The 16,823-nt window shown below is 39.8% G+C and overlaps 2 protein-coding genes across 3 annotated transcripts; one reads left to right on the top strand and one right to left on the bottom strand.

Annotated features, from left to right (window-relative positions):
* Positions 1–280: 280 nt before the first annotated feature.
* Positions 281–16,216, top strand: LOC120108389 (DPH4 homolog). Of its 2 annotated transcripts, none has more exons than XM_039121983.1 (2): positions 281–533; positions 15,229–16,216. In XM_039121983.1, exon 2 carries the CDS (start codon positions 15,250–15,252, stop codon positions 15,775–15,777), a length of 528 nt encoding a protein of 175 aa, XP_038977911.1. In that variant the 5' UTR covers positions 281–533; positions 15,229–15,249; the 3' UTR covers positions 15,778–16,216. The 2 variants fall into 2 exon arrangements, with proteins under 2 accessions (XP_038977911.1, XP_038977910.1); XM_039121982.1 differs by lacking the exon at positions 281–533 and adding an exon at positions 3,318–3,428.
* On the bottom strand, positions 8,682–9,215 carry LOC120108385. The gene has a single exon (XM_039121971.1). The coding sequence runs from the start codon at positions 9,213–9,215 to the stop codon at positions 8,682–8,684; it is 534 nt and encodes a 177-aa protein (XP_038977899.1).
* Positions 16,217–16,823: the final 607 nt, after the last annotated feature.

The following is a 16,823-nucleotide window of genomic DNA, read 5'->3' as shown; positions in this document are numbered from 1 at the left end:
AGAGGTGATCACGGGCCTTCTGGCCCGCCCGGCCCGCCCAGCCCGGCCCCAAAAATTTTTCAGGCTTGGGCATTGAAAAAGAGCCCATTGGTCGGGCCTGGGCAGGAAAAACGGCCCGATCAAAAAAATCGGGCTGGGCCTGGAAATTTTTAAAAATGGCCCGGTTCAGTCCGGCCCGACTATAAAATAGTAAAATATAATATATTAAAAAACATTAAGAAAAAAAACTAAAGCCCTAATTCCTAAACCCCCCCTCCCCCTTCCCTCGTTGAGACCCCCCCCTTCCCTCACTGAGTGCCGCCGCCCCCCTTCCCTCGCCTGAGAGCCCCCCCTTCCCTCGCGGAGAACCACCGCCCCCTGTAGCCGGTTTCCGCCGGTTTCCCTGTAGCCGCCGCCTCCTCTCGGTTTCCGCCGGTGTCGTCGCCGCCGCCTCCTCTCGGTTTCCGCCGGTGTCGTCGCCGCCGCCTCCTCTCGGTGTCCTTCTCCCCCGGACGGCAACCTCCGCGGCTCCGGTCACCGACTCACAGTCGCCGGTAAGATCTCTCCTCCTCCTCCTCCTCTTCGAGCTCGATTCCGGATGAATTTTGCCCAAGCTCGGAAGTAAAGCCCCATATAGCTTCAAGCCCGGATGGAAGAGAGAGAGAGAAAGAGAGAGAGAGAGGTGGGGGGAGCGAGAGAGCTCAGAACTCGGAGGTGGGACTCTGGAGCTTCCCCATCGGGCCGGTTTTTTAGGTGGGGGGGGAGAGGGAGGTGGCTACGAGTCTTCCCGTGGGTGGACCAGTCGAAACTCTGAGGAAGAAAGATCCACTGTTCATCCCGTGACCCAGTCGAAACTCTGAGGAAGAAAGATCCACTGTTCATCCCTTCTCTTTTTCGGTTTTGGTCTTCGGACTCCTCCCCTCACATTGCTCCAGTTCCACTGTTCCAGGCTTCCAGCTATAGTTCTCCTTGACCTGAGATGGGCTCCTGATTTTCTTTTTTTTTTTGCCGGTTGGATGGGGCTTTATTTTTATTATGATAAATGCCTACTATCCCAACTTCCAAGTAATGAAGGGATGGTTTGTTCATTGTTGATAGGATATTCTTCCCCTCGCCCCCTCATGCGCTAGCCGACGATCCCACGACCGAGCAAGTCTCCTCCGCCGCCGCCTCCCCTGCCGAACTTCCAGCATCCGCCACCGCCAACCCCACCGTCGAGAACCAGCCCGCTCGGGTCCGACTCAAGTACCGGAGCGGCACTGGGAAGAAGGCGGAAGCAGCGGCGGGCTAGGAAGTCCGGCGGCAGCAAGACGAATGTGATGCGGCCACCGATGCCGCTCAAGGAGGGCGGTGGCGGCGACGGCGCTGGCGGTGGAAGAGGAGTTCAGCCCCTACAGCGAGAACGGGAGGCTGGCCGGGCTAGGCCAACCACGGTGATGAAACCGAAGTCGGCCATTAGACATCACGGGTGATGGAGCAATAGAAAAAGAGCAATAGGCCCAAACGAGAACGAAGATGAAAGAGAGAGGGGAGAGAGGGGAGAGAGAACATGATAGCTCTAGTTCATATAAATAAAAGCTCACAACTCCCAGCGTATTACCGATCCAAATCCTATCTTAACAAACGGAGCACAAAGGTGAAACAATAGGTAATGCCTTATATACATGCACTTGGGCCGATACCTTGCATGTATAATTAAAAACTGATAACTTTTTCCAAACAGAAAGGTCCAACTCATTCTGGAGACCCAAAATCAAATGTATAACAAAGACAAACAGCATCAGATATATACTGCAGTAAAATCATCTGAATTCTTCATTGGAACAAAACAACAAACAATTAATTGCATGGCATGAAAGAGATCCAAGTATTAGGCAGCATATTAGCATTCAACAGATTATATTGCACCTTGAAAAGAGCATAAAGGGGGCGAACTGGATAAAGTAGGAGACGAAAGCGGCGTTAATCGGAGGCGGTGACGACCAAAGGGGCTACTCCAGCCGGTGGTAAAGTCGCCGGAGGTGGAGCGCCGCCGGAATGCAGAGAGAGAACGGAGTCGATGGGACGGGGGTTGTCTGAAGGTGGAGACGGGCAGCCTGAGGTCGATTACCGCCGGAGATGAGAGAGTACGAGAGGAGAATGAGATGCGGAAGAAGAGGAGAGAAAGGGCGAAACAGCCGCCTCGGAGGGACCATCCCAGCGGGTCCCGTACAAAACCTAGGCCGATTGGGCGAATAACACAACCTATTGCCTGTGTTACACATATGAATGATATCTATTACACTATTTTTTGGTATAATACTTAATTTTGTTCTTACAAGCTATTAACATATACCGTTATTAACACTATTTTAGAAAAGCATCAGCGATTAGCGATACTTATAAGCATCGGCATATTTTATAATTACCGACGCTTTCAAAAAGCGTCGTAAAGTTTGTTTTCGATGGTAGCATAACCGACGCTTTAGAAAGCATTGGGAATAAAACTACCGATGCTTTTTCGCATCAGTATATACCTTAAAAAGCGTCGGCAATGTCTGATTTTCTATAGTGCTTTTAAGATTCATGAATTGTTTTTGCCAACTATTGATCCACTATAATGTTATAAGGTTGCAACAGCTTATCAATAGAGCATCTAGTTATGGCAATATCCTAAATTTTAATTGTGGACATTAGAAAGTTGAATCTAGTATAAGCTCAGCAGAAGAAAGTGACCTGGAGAAGATGGTACCACAGTCACACTTGTACTCCCTGGTGCCACAGATCTTGACATGGGCCTTCCAGTCAGGACAGCACTGCATACTTCTTTGAGCACTTGTCACACTTCCACTTCTTCTCCCCGTGCTTACGGCAGAAGTGCTTCTTGATCCCGGTGAGATCCCCCAGAGCTCGGCTCGGGTTGTGGTGCACGCATGTGGTCTCAGGGCAAACGTACACCTTTCTGCGAACCTCCGTGCTTGTCCGCTGCCTTAACTTCCATGGGAGGTTGTGGCCTCTGCAGGTGCAATTGGAGGTTTGGTCCCTCTGGAAGCCCTTGTTGGCATATCTCGCACAGAAAGCCGTTTTTTGCCAATAAGGTTGCTGGCGATAGAGCAATCACTTCTGCTGTAGGGTTCTGGATAAAGATTAACCAATGGCCTAGGTTTGTACGGGACCCGCTGGGATGGTCCCTCCGAGGCGGCTGTTTCGCCCTTTCTCTCCTCTCTTCCGCATCTCATTCTCCTCTCGTACTCTCTCATCTCCGGCGGTAATCGACCTCAGGCTGCCCGTCTCCGCCTTCAAACAACCCCCGTCCCCATCGACTCCGTTCTCTCTCTGCATTCGGCGGCGCTCCACCTCCCGCGACTTTACCACCGGCTGGAGAAGCCCTTTGGTCGCCACCGCCTCCGATTAACGCCGCTTTTCGTCTCCTACTTTATCCAGTTCGCCCCCTTTATGCTCTTTTCAAGGTGCAATATAATCTGTTGAATGCTAATATGCTGCCTAATACTTGGATCTCTTTCATGCCATGCAAATTGTTTGTTGTTTTGTTCCAATGAAGAATTCAGAATGATTTTACTGCAGTATATATCTGATGCTGTTTGTCTTTGTTATACATTTGATTTTGGGTCTCCAGAATGAGTTGGACCTTTCTGTTTGGGAAAAAGTTATCAGTTTTAATTATACATGCAAGGTATCGGCCCAAGTGCATGTATATAAGGCATTACCTATTGTTTCACCTTTGTGCTCCGTTTGTTAAGATAGGATTTGGATCGGTAATACGCTGGGAGTTGTGAGCTTTTAATTTATATGAACTAGAGCTAGCCTCAACCTGTTACTGTTAGACTTTAACAAAGCAATATTTTCATAAGATTTAGCTCCTAGATGTATTTTATCTATCCCTTCCTGCTTGATCCTAAGCGATACGGAATATTTTCATGTCCAACACTATATATGGGCTTCCATTATTTGTATAGAAATTTGGTTTAGAAACTACAACAAAGCGTTTCTCTCATTGTTATGATGCTTTAGTAGAGTCTGCCAGTGCTTTTCTCTTTTATGTATTTGTTATATACTGGTACTAGAGGGGCACTTTTGTGTCTTTCTGAGAGGAAGATGATGTTAAAAACAATATATTTTCTGATCAGACTTCTCTGACTTGGAAACTATAACATAATTTTGATGAGTAAAGCAGAAAGTTTCACATCACTGGAGAAACTGAAACTCATGATTGTGGAGACAAGATGTTGGTTTTCTGGGGTAGCTGGTTGGCAACCAAAGACATAATTTTATAATTCAAGAAAGCTTTTCCATCTAACAAGAATTTTATCCTAATGAAAACAAATTCTCTATTGGGAACTTTTCTATATAATTGTTAGTTCAATTAAATTCTTGGTTTAAGGATTTAGGCATTTATTGTCATGTAACTAGCTCTGACTTGCTGTTGCCCAAGATGTGGATGAAAGAAATTTGGGAGAAATAATAACACTACATACGGAAGAAAAGATAATCACATATAATACGGACTAACCTCCAGCCATAGTTGTTTAAGCCGATTAGAGAACCAAGAGATTAGTTGGATAAAATCCCAGCAAACCTCACAACCCTTACTGTCTATATGGAGAGTAAAGGATAGAGTTTTCAGCCTAGTCTATTTCCCATAAGTATGTGACCTGATGGATAATCACAGGCAATTTTATAGATAGGCCAAATCCATATCCACATGAATATCTCACCCACTTTCCTTCCATCAAGGGAAGTGGAGATACCCACTCAACGTTAACTAGCCCTCAACGTTAACATGATCTGATTGAGTGGTTACAAGCAATTACATTAAAATCTCAACTCCCAGATATGATTTTTTTGAATAAAATAATATATTACATAATTATAATAATTTAAAAAACTAGATGTGGCATGTGGGCCATCTTAAGTCTCCTACATGGAGACCGTATGCTTACATTCTCCCACTTGGCTCTCATGGCACATCTAAAAGACTGTATGGGTTGAGAAATTCAAAAACTGAATATGGCCACCAATTACAAACTGCTCAAAATTTATTCTTAATTAGAAAGATAAAACACATGAATCATGGCGATTATGTCTCCACTTAGTAAACATTTCCTTCCAAGTATTACAATGTTTTATTCACTCTAAATAAGATTTTAATGTGGTAATTCTTTATGAATGACTTCCAATAAGTCACTCGGGGTCCAAATGTCCCAATTGACAATATTAAGAGCAAAATTATATGTGCACAAATAAAATTACTTTTATTGACAATAAGCAAGTAAGACGAAAACAAGAAATTAAGCATCAAATGATCCAAGTAATCCCATGCTCTCTACATGTTGTGTATACACATTTATTTGGAGTCCTTTTGTCATAGGATCTGCAATCATTAAGTCTGTACTTATATGCTCAATGGCCACTTCTTGTTTCTTTACTTTTTTTCTGACAGCTAGATACTTTATGTCAATTATATTTGCTTCGGCTTCCACTTTTGTTATTCTTTGAGAAGAAAACCGCTGTCGAGTTGTCACAGTAAATCCTCAATGGCTTTGATATTGAATTCACAACTTGAAGCCTTGTGATAAATTCCGTAACCATTTCGCCTGTGAAATTGTTTCAAAGCACGCTATAAACTCTTCCTCCATGGTAGACGATGCAACTATTGTCTGTTTGGCGCTCTTCCATGATATAGCACCTCCAGCTAGCATAAAGACATATCTTGAAGTGGATTTTCTAGAATCTTGACATCCAGCAAAATTTGAATCTGAATATCCAACCACTTCTAGATTGTCTACATGCTTGTAAGTGAGCATGCGATTCTTGGTTCCTTGTAGATATCTCATAACCTTTTGGCAAGCCTTCCAATGATCCATTCTTAGATTACTTTGATATCTGCCTAGTATTCCCACAGCAAATGCTATGTCAGGTCTTGTACGGACTTGTGCATGCATCAAACTGCCAGCTGCTGATGCATAAGGAATGCTTTCCATCTCTTTCTTTTCCAAGGCATTTTTTGGACATTGACTTACACTGAATTTATCACCTCTCAGTATGGGCGCTGCATTCGGTTTGCATTCATTCATTTTGAATTTCTTCAGAACTCTATCAATGTAGGCTTTATAAGACAATCCTAATGTCTTTTGAGACCAATCTCTATGAATCTCTATGCCAATGACATAAGAAGCTTCATCCATATCCTTCATTTCAAAGTTCTTAGAAAGAAACTCTTTAGTATCATGCAACAATGCCCAATCATTGGTTGCAAGCAGGATATCGTCAACATACAGAACTGAGAAAATAAACTTGCTCCCACTAATCTTGAGGTATATGCAATTATCCACGATGTTCTCTGTAAGCCCATATGAAGTGATAACATCATGAAATTTTAAATACCACTGTCGGGATGCTTGCTTTAGTCCATATATAGACTTCTTTAACTTGCAAACCAAATGATTACCTTGATCAGAACAAAATCCTTTTGGTTGTTTCATGTATACCTCTTCTTCAAGATCTCCATTCAGAAAAGCTGTTTTCACATCCATCTGATGTAGCTCTAAATCAAAATGAGCTACTAGTGCCATGATTATTCTGAATTAGTCTTTCTTAGAAACTGGGGAGAAAGTGTTATGGTAATCAATGCCTTCTTTATGTGTAAAACTCTTAGCTACCAGTCTGGCTTTATATCTTTCAGTGTTACCATTTGAGTCTTTCTTAGTTTTGTAGACCCATTTGCGGCTTACAGCTTTATTTCCCTAAGGTAACTCAACAATATCCCAGACTTGGTTTTTAGCCATAGAGTCCATTTCTGCCTTCATGGCATCATACCAAACCTTTGAATCTTCCCTACTCATGGCTTGTGAAAATGAGATGGGATCATCCTTGGGTCCAACATCAAAGTCAGACTCCATTAGGTACACAAGGTAGTCACCAGAAATGGCAGATCTTCTTACCCTTGAAGATCTCCTCAGACCTTCAGTCTCACCCATACCAAGTGGGTGTTGAACTTCAGGCTCTATGTTGACTTGTTCCTTTTGAGGTAGAGGTGGTGGTGGTGGTTGTTCCTCCAAAAAATCAAGTTGATTTTCTTGGAAGATAACCAACTTACTTTTGTCCATGGATATAGTATCTTGATTCCGTGCTTCCTCCCACTCCATCTTTCGAGGAATGGTACTCCCACTAGTGTCAACATTTTCAATGAACTTTGCATTTCTGGCTTCAACAATTCTAGGTGTGTGTGAGGACAATAAAATTTATAGCCCTTAGATTTTTCTGCATAGCCAATGAAATATCCACTGACTGTTCTGGGGTCTAATTTCTTTAAATGTGGGTTATATATCTTGACCTCAACTGGACAACCCCATATGTGCAAATGTCTCAAACTTGGTTTCCACCCTTTCCATAGCTCAAACGGCGTTTTCGGAACCGCTTTAGATGGAACTCTGTTTAAGACATACACTGCAGTTTTTAAGGCCTCACTCCACAAAAGCAAAGGAAGATCATTGTTTCTCAACATACTTCTTACCATATCCATGAGGGTACGGTTTCGCCTTTCAGCAACACCATTTTGGTGAGGTGATCTCGGCATAGTATATTGGGCAATGATACCCTCTTCTTTAAGAAAATCTACGAATGGACCCAGTCTTTGCCCTGACTCTGTGTATCGTCCATAATATTCACCACCCCTATCTGATCTGATAATCTTAATTTTTCTTTCTAACTGTTTCTCTACTTCCTTCTTATATGTTTTAAAAGCATCTAGTGCTTCAGCTTTATCAAACAGAAGGTAGAGATATATATAGCATGTATGGTCATCAATGAATGAGATAAAATATTTCTGACCATTTAGACAAAGGGTACTGAATGGACCACAAATGTCAGTGTGTATGATCCTAAGTACTTCATTATTCCTCTTGGCACCTTTACTGGTCTTGTTGGTTTGCTTTCCCTTTATGCAATCCACACAAGTACCAAAGTCAGAAAAGTCTAGAGCCTTGAGTACTCCATCATTAACCAACCTTTTCATTCTCTCTATGGAGATATGACCTAATCTCCGATGCCACAATGTAGAGGATGACTCATCAACAATGGTACGTTTAGTACCAACATCATGCATGTTTAGGAGACTTTGCTCATAGGCAGGATCTAAGTTCAATTTATACAAACCATTAACTAAAGTCCCAAACCCTATGGCAAAAGAATTTTTAGATAAAAGGAGTTTGAGCCAATAAAATTAAATTCATAACCAAATAGTGCCAACCTAGATACAGAGACCAAATTTCTAGAAAATGAAGGAACATAAAAAATATTACAAGGTCCAAAACATAGCCATTTTCTAAAATAAGTCTAAAAGTCCCCACAGCCTCGACGTGCGAACACATCCCATTTCCTGAATAGATGCCTTGTTCACTTCCCATCGGCTTCCTTAGGTTGAGAAAGCCCTGCATGATATTGACAACATGAATTGTGGTTCCTGAATCAATCCACCATGTATTATGATGAGCGCTAATGAAATTAGATTCATAACACACAAGAGCATTGAGACTACCTTTTTTTTCAAGCCATTGCTTGTATTTCAGACAATCTTTCTTTTGGTGCCCCTTTTTCTTGCAGAAGAAGCATGCATCCTTATGGCCACATCGCTTGAATGACGCTTTCCCATTCTTCTTCCATTGCTTAGTATCAGCACCTTTGCCTTTCTTTCCTTGCCCCCTTTAATGAGTGACAAAATTAGCACTCTCTAGATTTTCATGCTTCAACCTCTCCTCTTCTTGCACACACATAGTCAGAAGTTCATTAACGGACCATTTTTCCTTATGTGTGTTGTATGATATTTTAAATGGTCCATATTCTGCAGGGAGAGAGTTGAGCATGAAATGAACAAGAAAAGACTCTGAAATCTCAATCTCTAGGGACTTGAGTTGGGCTGCAATGTCCCTCATCTCCATTATGTGCTCACGCACACTCCTAGATTTGGGATGTTTCATCATTGACAACTTGTTCAGAAGGGTGTTAGCCAATGCCTTGTCAGAACTAACAAATTGCTCTTCAATGGCCTTTATGTAGTCCTTTACCTTATCACACTGTGGAATAGAGCCTCTAATGCTCTTGCTAACATATGCCTTGATGAGCATTAGGCTTAAACGATTGGATCGCTCCCATCGCTCATAGCCCATCCTTTCCACAGCGGGACTTGATTCCGTGGGCACAGCTGGCTCATCCACACGGAGTGCTAAATCAAGGTCCATACACCCTAATGTCAAAAGGATTGTCTTTCCAGTCCGAAAATTTTTCACTATTCAAGGTTGGAATATGAGAGTCATTGTTCAAAAAAGAATTAGCAGCAACTGCAATAACCAAGAATAAAATTAATGCTTTGAAACAATAACTGTAATTTGAATCAACCAATGTCAAATTCAATAGCAAAATCTAAACCTTCCTATGGGTAGAGGCTGCAAAATGCATTAGATTTGCGTATAGCTTTTATAATAAGACTAATGGTTTTTTTTTAAGTACTTTTAAAAAAAAGGAATGCTACACCTGTGGGTATTTAGTATTCCCTTTCTTAATATTTAAACCACTATCTTATTCCAATTAAATCACCCAAATGATCACCTCCCTATGGGGCCAAGTAACCACTTACTATGACTTAATTGCAATATGGATTGCCATTAGTGTAAATATCATGCAACATCTAGGTGTCATAAGATGCTGTGGCTAGTCTTAATACACAATGATGTTCATGTCCTTAATATGGCCTTATCCAATATTTCAAAAATCTTTTATGCTTATGCAGTCATTTAAAATATGTTGATGCACAATAAAACCATACATCTCAAATAATCCGAAGTGCATAGTTTATCATGGCGTGTGCAACAGAATATGAGCAAGACTATGACAATAGTCCTATAGGATATTTGTATAACCCTTTTGCACACAGTACCAAAGGCACACTAAAAATCTAGCAAAGTGAAGCCACATAAGCATGGAGATATAAAATGCACACGTCCGCAAAATAAGAGCAAATGTCAATCTCATCTACATTTATTTCTCTTAAACATAATGCAATGAATTCGGCACTTTGAACTACGCATAGCACCAACACACCAAGCAAGCAGATAAGTAATCGGTGTGTACAAATATTTATATTGCAGACTTCAAAATGAACTTAATGCTGCTATCAACACATACATGCAATAATAGTTGCCGTGAAATTCATCATGTATTGGAGTCCACATCATATTTAGCTTCTTAAAATTCAAGTGCCAATAGACTATGTGTTGATATGTGATAATGACTCTCACATATAATCTTCAGATATCATTCCAGCATAGTCAATTTCAAATTCGAAGCCTTTAATTTATTAAACATGTTGACAAGCTTATAGGCATATGGAAATTGATAAATGTCTTAGTATTGCAACATCTATCCAACTAATATTTCTAAAACAAGTCGATGTTGTATTTGAACTTTGCTTCTCTAAAGTTTTGATATCACCAGAATGTTAGCCCTCAAGGACTTCGCCTAAAACCAGATTTCTTTAACACAGCAAAATTCAAATTGAACAGATAATCATAAATAGAAGAATAGATAATCATGAATATGTGTATTTGATGCAAGCTGAAATACACCTCTCTAATACATGAATAGATAATCACGGTAAAGTGCAATCAAACTCAAAATTCACGGTATTCACCGATAAATCATGACACTGGCTAATATCATAAGTTTATCTCAATTTAAAGATAGAGTTGATAACTAATTTAAAGTACTACAACTCTATCATTACATGTAAAAGAATATAGGTGTCAATAAACTTGCAAGTCATATCAAATGAAACACAGTAAACAGAGGCAAATCAGTGATAATTTTTATAAGCTAGCTCTCAGATAACAAGACCACAAATTTCTATTAGAAGGATAAACATGCTGGGCCATAATAGAAATCACAGATGCCTTTGTTTAATAGATTGCAAGAAGTAAAAATTGTTTGATTCTATCACCCTATCCAACAATTGATAAACGCTTGCAGGTACTTTCAAATTTTATCCACCCTTTGACTAAACAACATAGCATAGAAGCAGGCTCTGATACCAATAATGAAAGAAATTTGGGAGAAATAATAACACTACATACGGAAGAAAAGATAATCACATATAATACGGACTGACCTCCAGCCATAGTTGTTTAAGCCAATTAGAGAACCAAGAGATTAGTTGGATAAAATCCCAGCAAACCTCACAACCCTCACTGTCTATATGGAGAGTAAAGGATAGAGTTTTCAGCCTAGTCTATTTCTCATAAGTATGTGACCTGATGGATAATCACAGGCAATTTTATAGACAGGCCAAGACCCATATCCACCTGAATATCTCACCCACTTTCCTTCCATCAAGGAAGTGGGAATACCCACTCAACGTTAACTAGCCCTCAACATTAACATGATCTGATTGAGTGGTTACAAGCAGTTACGTTAAAATCTCAACTCCCAGATATGATTTTTTGAATAAAATAATACTATTACATAATTATAATAATTTAAAAACTAGATGTGGCATGTGGGCCATCTTAAGTCTCCTACATGGAGACGTATGCTTACAGTGGAGGCTCCCAATTTTTTAACCTGTGGTAGAAGTTCAAATAAGCCTTTAGTTGGTTTTGGCTTCAACTCTTAAGTATTTTTCCTTGTCTCTATTGAGCAAGTTGTAGAATCATATGAAGGATAACTGCTTCTTGTTGGGACGAGCCACTAAGATTGACAAGCCTAGGTGGGAAGGGAGATTAGAGAATCTCATAGTCAAACTAAATTGGTTTTTTGTTGAGAATTATACCGAAAGCTGGGTTGTTTTGAGTTCAGTAAGGTCTAGTATAAGGTAGTAGGTTTGTGGTTGTTCGTCATGTTCTATGTTAATGGGTGGTGTGCTTGTAGGTGTTGCCGGTGGAAATCATTTTAATATTGCCAAATTCCAAGAAAGTCACTTTGTGTATTGATTATTGGATTAAGTATAAAATTATAGATCAAGATGCTGAATTTTTGTAGAGTTTAGGTTTTGTTTGGGTTTCTAAGTCCATTTGAAGCCACTTATGCAATGATAAGCTTGTTATATCAGAGGTTCTTTTTCTTTTTTTGGTGATCCTTTTTGCGAGATCACTTTATCTCTCTGGGAATGGTGAAAGATTTATTAACCAATGAATTGGTTTGACAGGCTTCTCTATTTAAAAAGCTGTTATAATTGTAATTTTTACTTCTTTTTTTGACAATAAATTTGTTGGGTATTTGGTCTGATTCTTTGACTAAATATGGTTAGATACATCCTATATGCTTCGGCAGGATAAAACATTTCAAATCATTATAATGCCGTTATAGTACAGGTTTCCTTTCAAATTGGTCCAACATATGTTAGTTTCTTTTCTTTGATTAAGTTGTGCCTGCATGTTAGGAACCACCAGTGCTTGAAGTTGTTTTCCATCTAAATTACTATAAGCTTGGATAGAATGTCATTTCCTCCTGTTTCTCCCCAAAGATATCTTATAAAACATGATCTCATAGTCACCTCACTTCCTCACTCATATGGTCCATAAGTGAGAATTTAATATTTTTATGAATGAAGTTTTGGTGAAAGTTATGCATGATTTTTATGAATGAAAGTTTGGTGAAAGTTATACATGGGTAGTCTCTCAAAAAATCTAATCCTAAAATCCTTCCTAACCTCTCACATTAATATTCTTGGCCTTGCATGCCATATGATATTCTAACATTGCCTCATGACTTCAATCATCATTTTGAAAAGACTCGCGCTCACCTCTTGACAAATGCCTTAAGTCTCATGGATGAAACTATATGTTAAATAGGGGATCTATATGCATCGCCTGGGTGTTCAATGTGTGATGCATGCTTTTCTTCTTACTTTACACCTCTTTAAAGGCGTGCAGATTAGATTTTCCTTGTAAAAAACATTTAATCTCTTCGATGAGGCTATAGCAGGGAGGCATAAGCATCGCAAGCTGGTTCATGTGTGACACATGTGACATGACATGCACCTTAGTCTAATCCTTTTATAGAAGGCATGCATGTGAGAAAGTCATTCACATATCTTTTGATTTCATTGTGTTTATACTCATGTACCAAACTTTGGGTGTGGTATGATACATCATATGTCACTGTGAAAAATTTAAACTCTAAACAAATGCCAAACATGGAGATATTGAAACAAGAAGCCACCTTTGTTATATGTGCTTTGGCTTGTGCATTTTGGTTAATGAAATATGAGATATTTACAAAAGTTAAAGATGATGGCATGTTCCAAGCATAACACTCGTACCCTTTCACCATACTTTATTTCACATAATTTTGTGCAGTACACTACTCTTGGATAAAAAGAAAAAATGTGTGAAGCTTACACCTTATGTCTTCAGGCTTGCACATTACCCTTTCAGCAGTTTAATTGCATGAGCTTACACTTCCACCTATAAATCATTGTTCTATGCAATTACCTCTCCTTTTGTGATATCTTATAACAAATCTTGACATGCATTTTCCTTATTACCTAGTATCCAGTGAACTATTCCAGTAGGACCCTAGTCATGTCCTTAGCTTTCTCAACCTAAGGCTTCATTGTTTTTAATTAAAGAAAACTATGTACCAACCACTTCTCAGCATTCTACTTCTACCAAACAGAAACTTGATCATGAACATACTTTAGGTCTAAGTTGGGAATTGTCTCTCCAAAGAAAATCATCCAACTTTTCCTCCCTTCTTATCTAATTTCTCCACCACATAGTCTCGACCAAGGTTCGCCGTACCGGTACCGAACCCCGTACCGGTGCCGCACTAGCATAAGCGTACCGATACCGGTATCGGTACGCCAGTGTCGGTACGCCTGACGTACCGCGTACCGTACCGTACCAACACTCGGTACGCTTATGCTAGTGCGGCACCGATACGGGGTTCGGTACCGGTACGGGGTTCGGTACCGGTACGGGGAACCTTGGTCTCGACCATGGGAAATTAAGTCCAACCAAGGCGACTCGAAGTATTTGATTGCTAGTTTGTCACAAGGTTCTTAATACCAAGATATCAATTATCTCAATGAGTGATAAAGGCTGAGGATCCGATATCTCAGTTTATCTCAGTCAATATTGATAGGTGGGGAAATTCTTAGGGAACGGATATTTTTCGAGATCTTGGCCGATATTTTAGGACCAAGATGTCTATATTCTGGTTGATATATTTAATCCGAGACTCAACCATCCGAGCAATAATTTTGAGATTTGTTATTTTAAAAAAAACTTATTTAAGAAATAAAGAATGAAAAATATTGGTTGATATGAATACTGTACTGGCCAATATCTCGGGTTTGCCAATTTATATCAGCTGAGATTTTCATATATGTCATACTGGGGCAGGTGCTTGACACTGTTACAAACAAAGATCTTGGCCAAGCTGAAAACCTTGGTTTATTAATCATGCAGGCCCAAGCCCAAAGTTAAGTCTTTTGTCATCCACACTGATGCCACCAATCCACTCCGACTCATTGTGATGCTCAAAATCTATTTGCCATGCAAGCAAAAGTAGAAAAAAAAATAAAAATATGCAAATCACGTGCTTTTAGGGCTTTTTGGAATTTCCCAGAAACTCATTACCACTTGCTTCTTGACATATCCCTTTTTTTGGCCCAGCTATTCCCTTATCAATTAGTTTTCATTTTATTTTTCTTATACTCTTCCTGTATTGTTGCTTATGCAATTTAATTTCATCTAGCGAGCTGTCAAGCACAAGATTTTAAATTTCCATAGCCTAATAAAAAAAAAGAATAATAAAAAAGAAAACAAGACTTTATATCGGGAACTTCTTGTATTTCCAGAGCACCATAATAAAGGTAAAGAGTGATGGTGAAACATAATCCCATGTTGGCATACTCTTCTCTTATAATTTAATGCTTGCTAGTTACCAACAAATTCTTTCCCTATGCTTATTCGTTTATCCAGTTCTAGAGCTACCTTCTTTTATCTTTCTTGTGTGATTTTGCCATCTTGATGGAATGCTACATGAATCCTGTATAATATCATGTCGTATCGTATTGTTGGAAGTATGTTGGTTTGCAAGCATGAAAATGAGGTACTATCATTAATATAACATGATATCAAGTACCCACCAAAACAAAGTGAACTTCTTGCTCCTCTACTGCAGTTTTTTCATCTGTGGAAGTTCATTATTTACGCTTCTTTGTCTCATCATTTTTTTTTCTATATCCTGTGAAAGGTTGAAGAATAAGCTTCTACCATGCTTTTTATTGACAAAAATTCGATCCAAAGGACACACTATGATGTTTTGTCAGTGAGGGAGGATGCGAGCTATGATGAAATCCGAGTGGGTTACAGGGCTGCTGTCCTTAGTTCTCATCCTGATAAATTGCATGGGACACTAGATGAATCGGATCTTCGACCCAAACAAGAAGAAAATTTCCTCGATGTGCAGAAGGCATGGGAAGTTCTTTCTGATTCCAAGTCCAGAGCAAACTATGATAGGGAGCTGCAAGCTTCCAGGCAGGTTGTGGAGGTTGTGGATGATGAAGTCAAATTGGGGGACATGGCAATGGAGACTCTAGGTGATGTTCAAGAGTTCTTCCATCAGTGCAGGTGTGGTGATTATTTCTTGATCACGTCATTGGAGCTTGGGGAGATGGGCATCTCATTGCATGAAAATGGAGTAGAAATACAGACATCTGCTGAACTGTCACCATCCTCAGTACTTCTACCCTGTGGTTCTTGTTCGCTTAAAATCCGTCTTCTTATAGATGCGAGCCGTTGAGTTTTTTGTGTGCTGCCTTCAGTTGTTTGTGGTGTCCGCAAATGGGATCTCAAAGTTTTGACTAGGAACGGTTCCTACTCAAATTTGACAGTTGATGTACTTATACTTGCTGCTATAAGTTCTTGTTGTATTTTTAAGTACCGTGGATTCAAGCTTCAAGATCCGGACCGATTCATTTGGGGAGTGGGACAGTAGTTTTGTGCGACGACCAACTTGCGACAAAGTCTAGCACTGTCAGTTCCAAAGATGTTTCTGAGCTGGCTTTTGTTAAGGCCTGTATTTATCCACCTTCTCTTCTGTTGCTTCTTGTATCCTCTTTAGGGTTTCCTCGAGAACATTAATTAAAAATCGGTAAATGATAGAGTAACAGATATAATTTTATTTGGGTACGCTGCAAGCCTTCTAAAGAAAGGTGTCATAATCTCTATTTTCCCTCTTATCTCTAGATGCTCTTTTGGCAAATTATGAAATATTTTCCACTTGTTCAGTGCCAAGCAATATCCGCTTTCTCTGTCTGCTGTCCATATATTCAGAAGCCAAACCTCAGCTACCAGTTCTGAACAAAAAAGCAAAAAAAGCTCAGCTGCAAAGCTCGGTTGCTTGTGCATTTGATCTGGAAAAGGAAAGGAGTGCCAACATTTTCTAACAGAAATATCTAGATAAATGATTATGTTGTTATGCCTTTGATTACAAATAACGCAAGTTAGTGATTACAAAAAAGGCATTCATGTTGGTAAACATCCCAGGAAGATACATCAACATGTCATGATTTCATCGTTCTCATAGTAGAGTATGAGCTTGTGGTGTTACCATGGACTGTTCTCATCCCAGCAACTTTGCTTTTGCTAGTTTGGTTGCCACTCATTGCATGGTTCTGCTAAACAGGTTGCACATTAGGTACTAAGCTCTCATATTGTTTTTCATGATTTGAGTTGGTTCCTTTTTTTTTGGTGTGTGTGTGTTACCTAGCTTGGACCAGCTCTTTTATGGATTGATTTCAAGTACTCTTTGTGCTAATCATTTCCATGCAAGTTCATTTTTATGAA

Source organism: Phoenix dactylifera, unplaced genomic scaffold (assembly GCF_009389715.1).
Source record: "Phoenix dactylifera cultivar Barhee BC4 unplaced genomic scaffold, palm_55x_up_171113_PBpolish2nd_filt_p 001307F, whole genome shotgun sequence".
Taxonomy (NCBI): Eukaryota; Viridiplantae; Streptophyta; class Magnoliopsida; order Arecales; family Arecaceae; genus Phoenix; species Phoenix dactylifera.
The sequence above is the reverse complement of the archived record's forward strand: the minus strand, read 5'-3'. Positions and strand labels throughout refer to the sequence as shown.

Coding starts and splice junctions, on each gene's coding strand:
- LOC120108385 (XM_039121971.1), bottom strand. CDS start 9,215: ATGGACCTTGATTTAGCACTCCGTGTGGATGAGCCAGCTGTGCCCACG.
- LOC120108389 (XM_039121983.1), top strand. CDS start 15,250: ATGCTTTTTATTGACAAAAATTCGATCCAAAGGACACACTATGATGTT.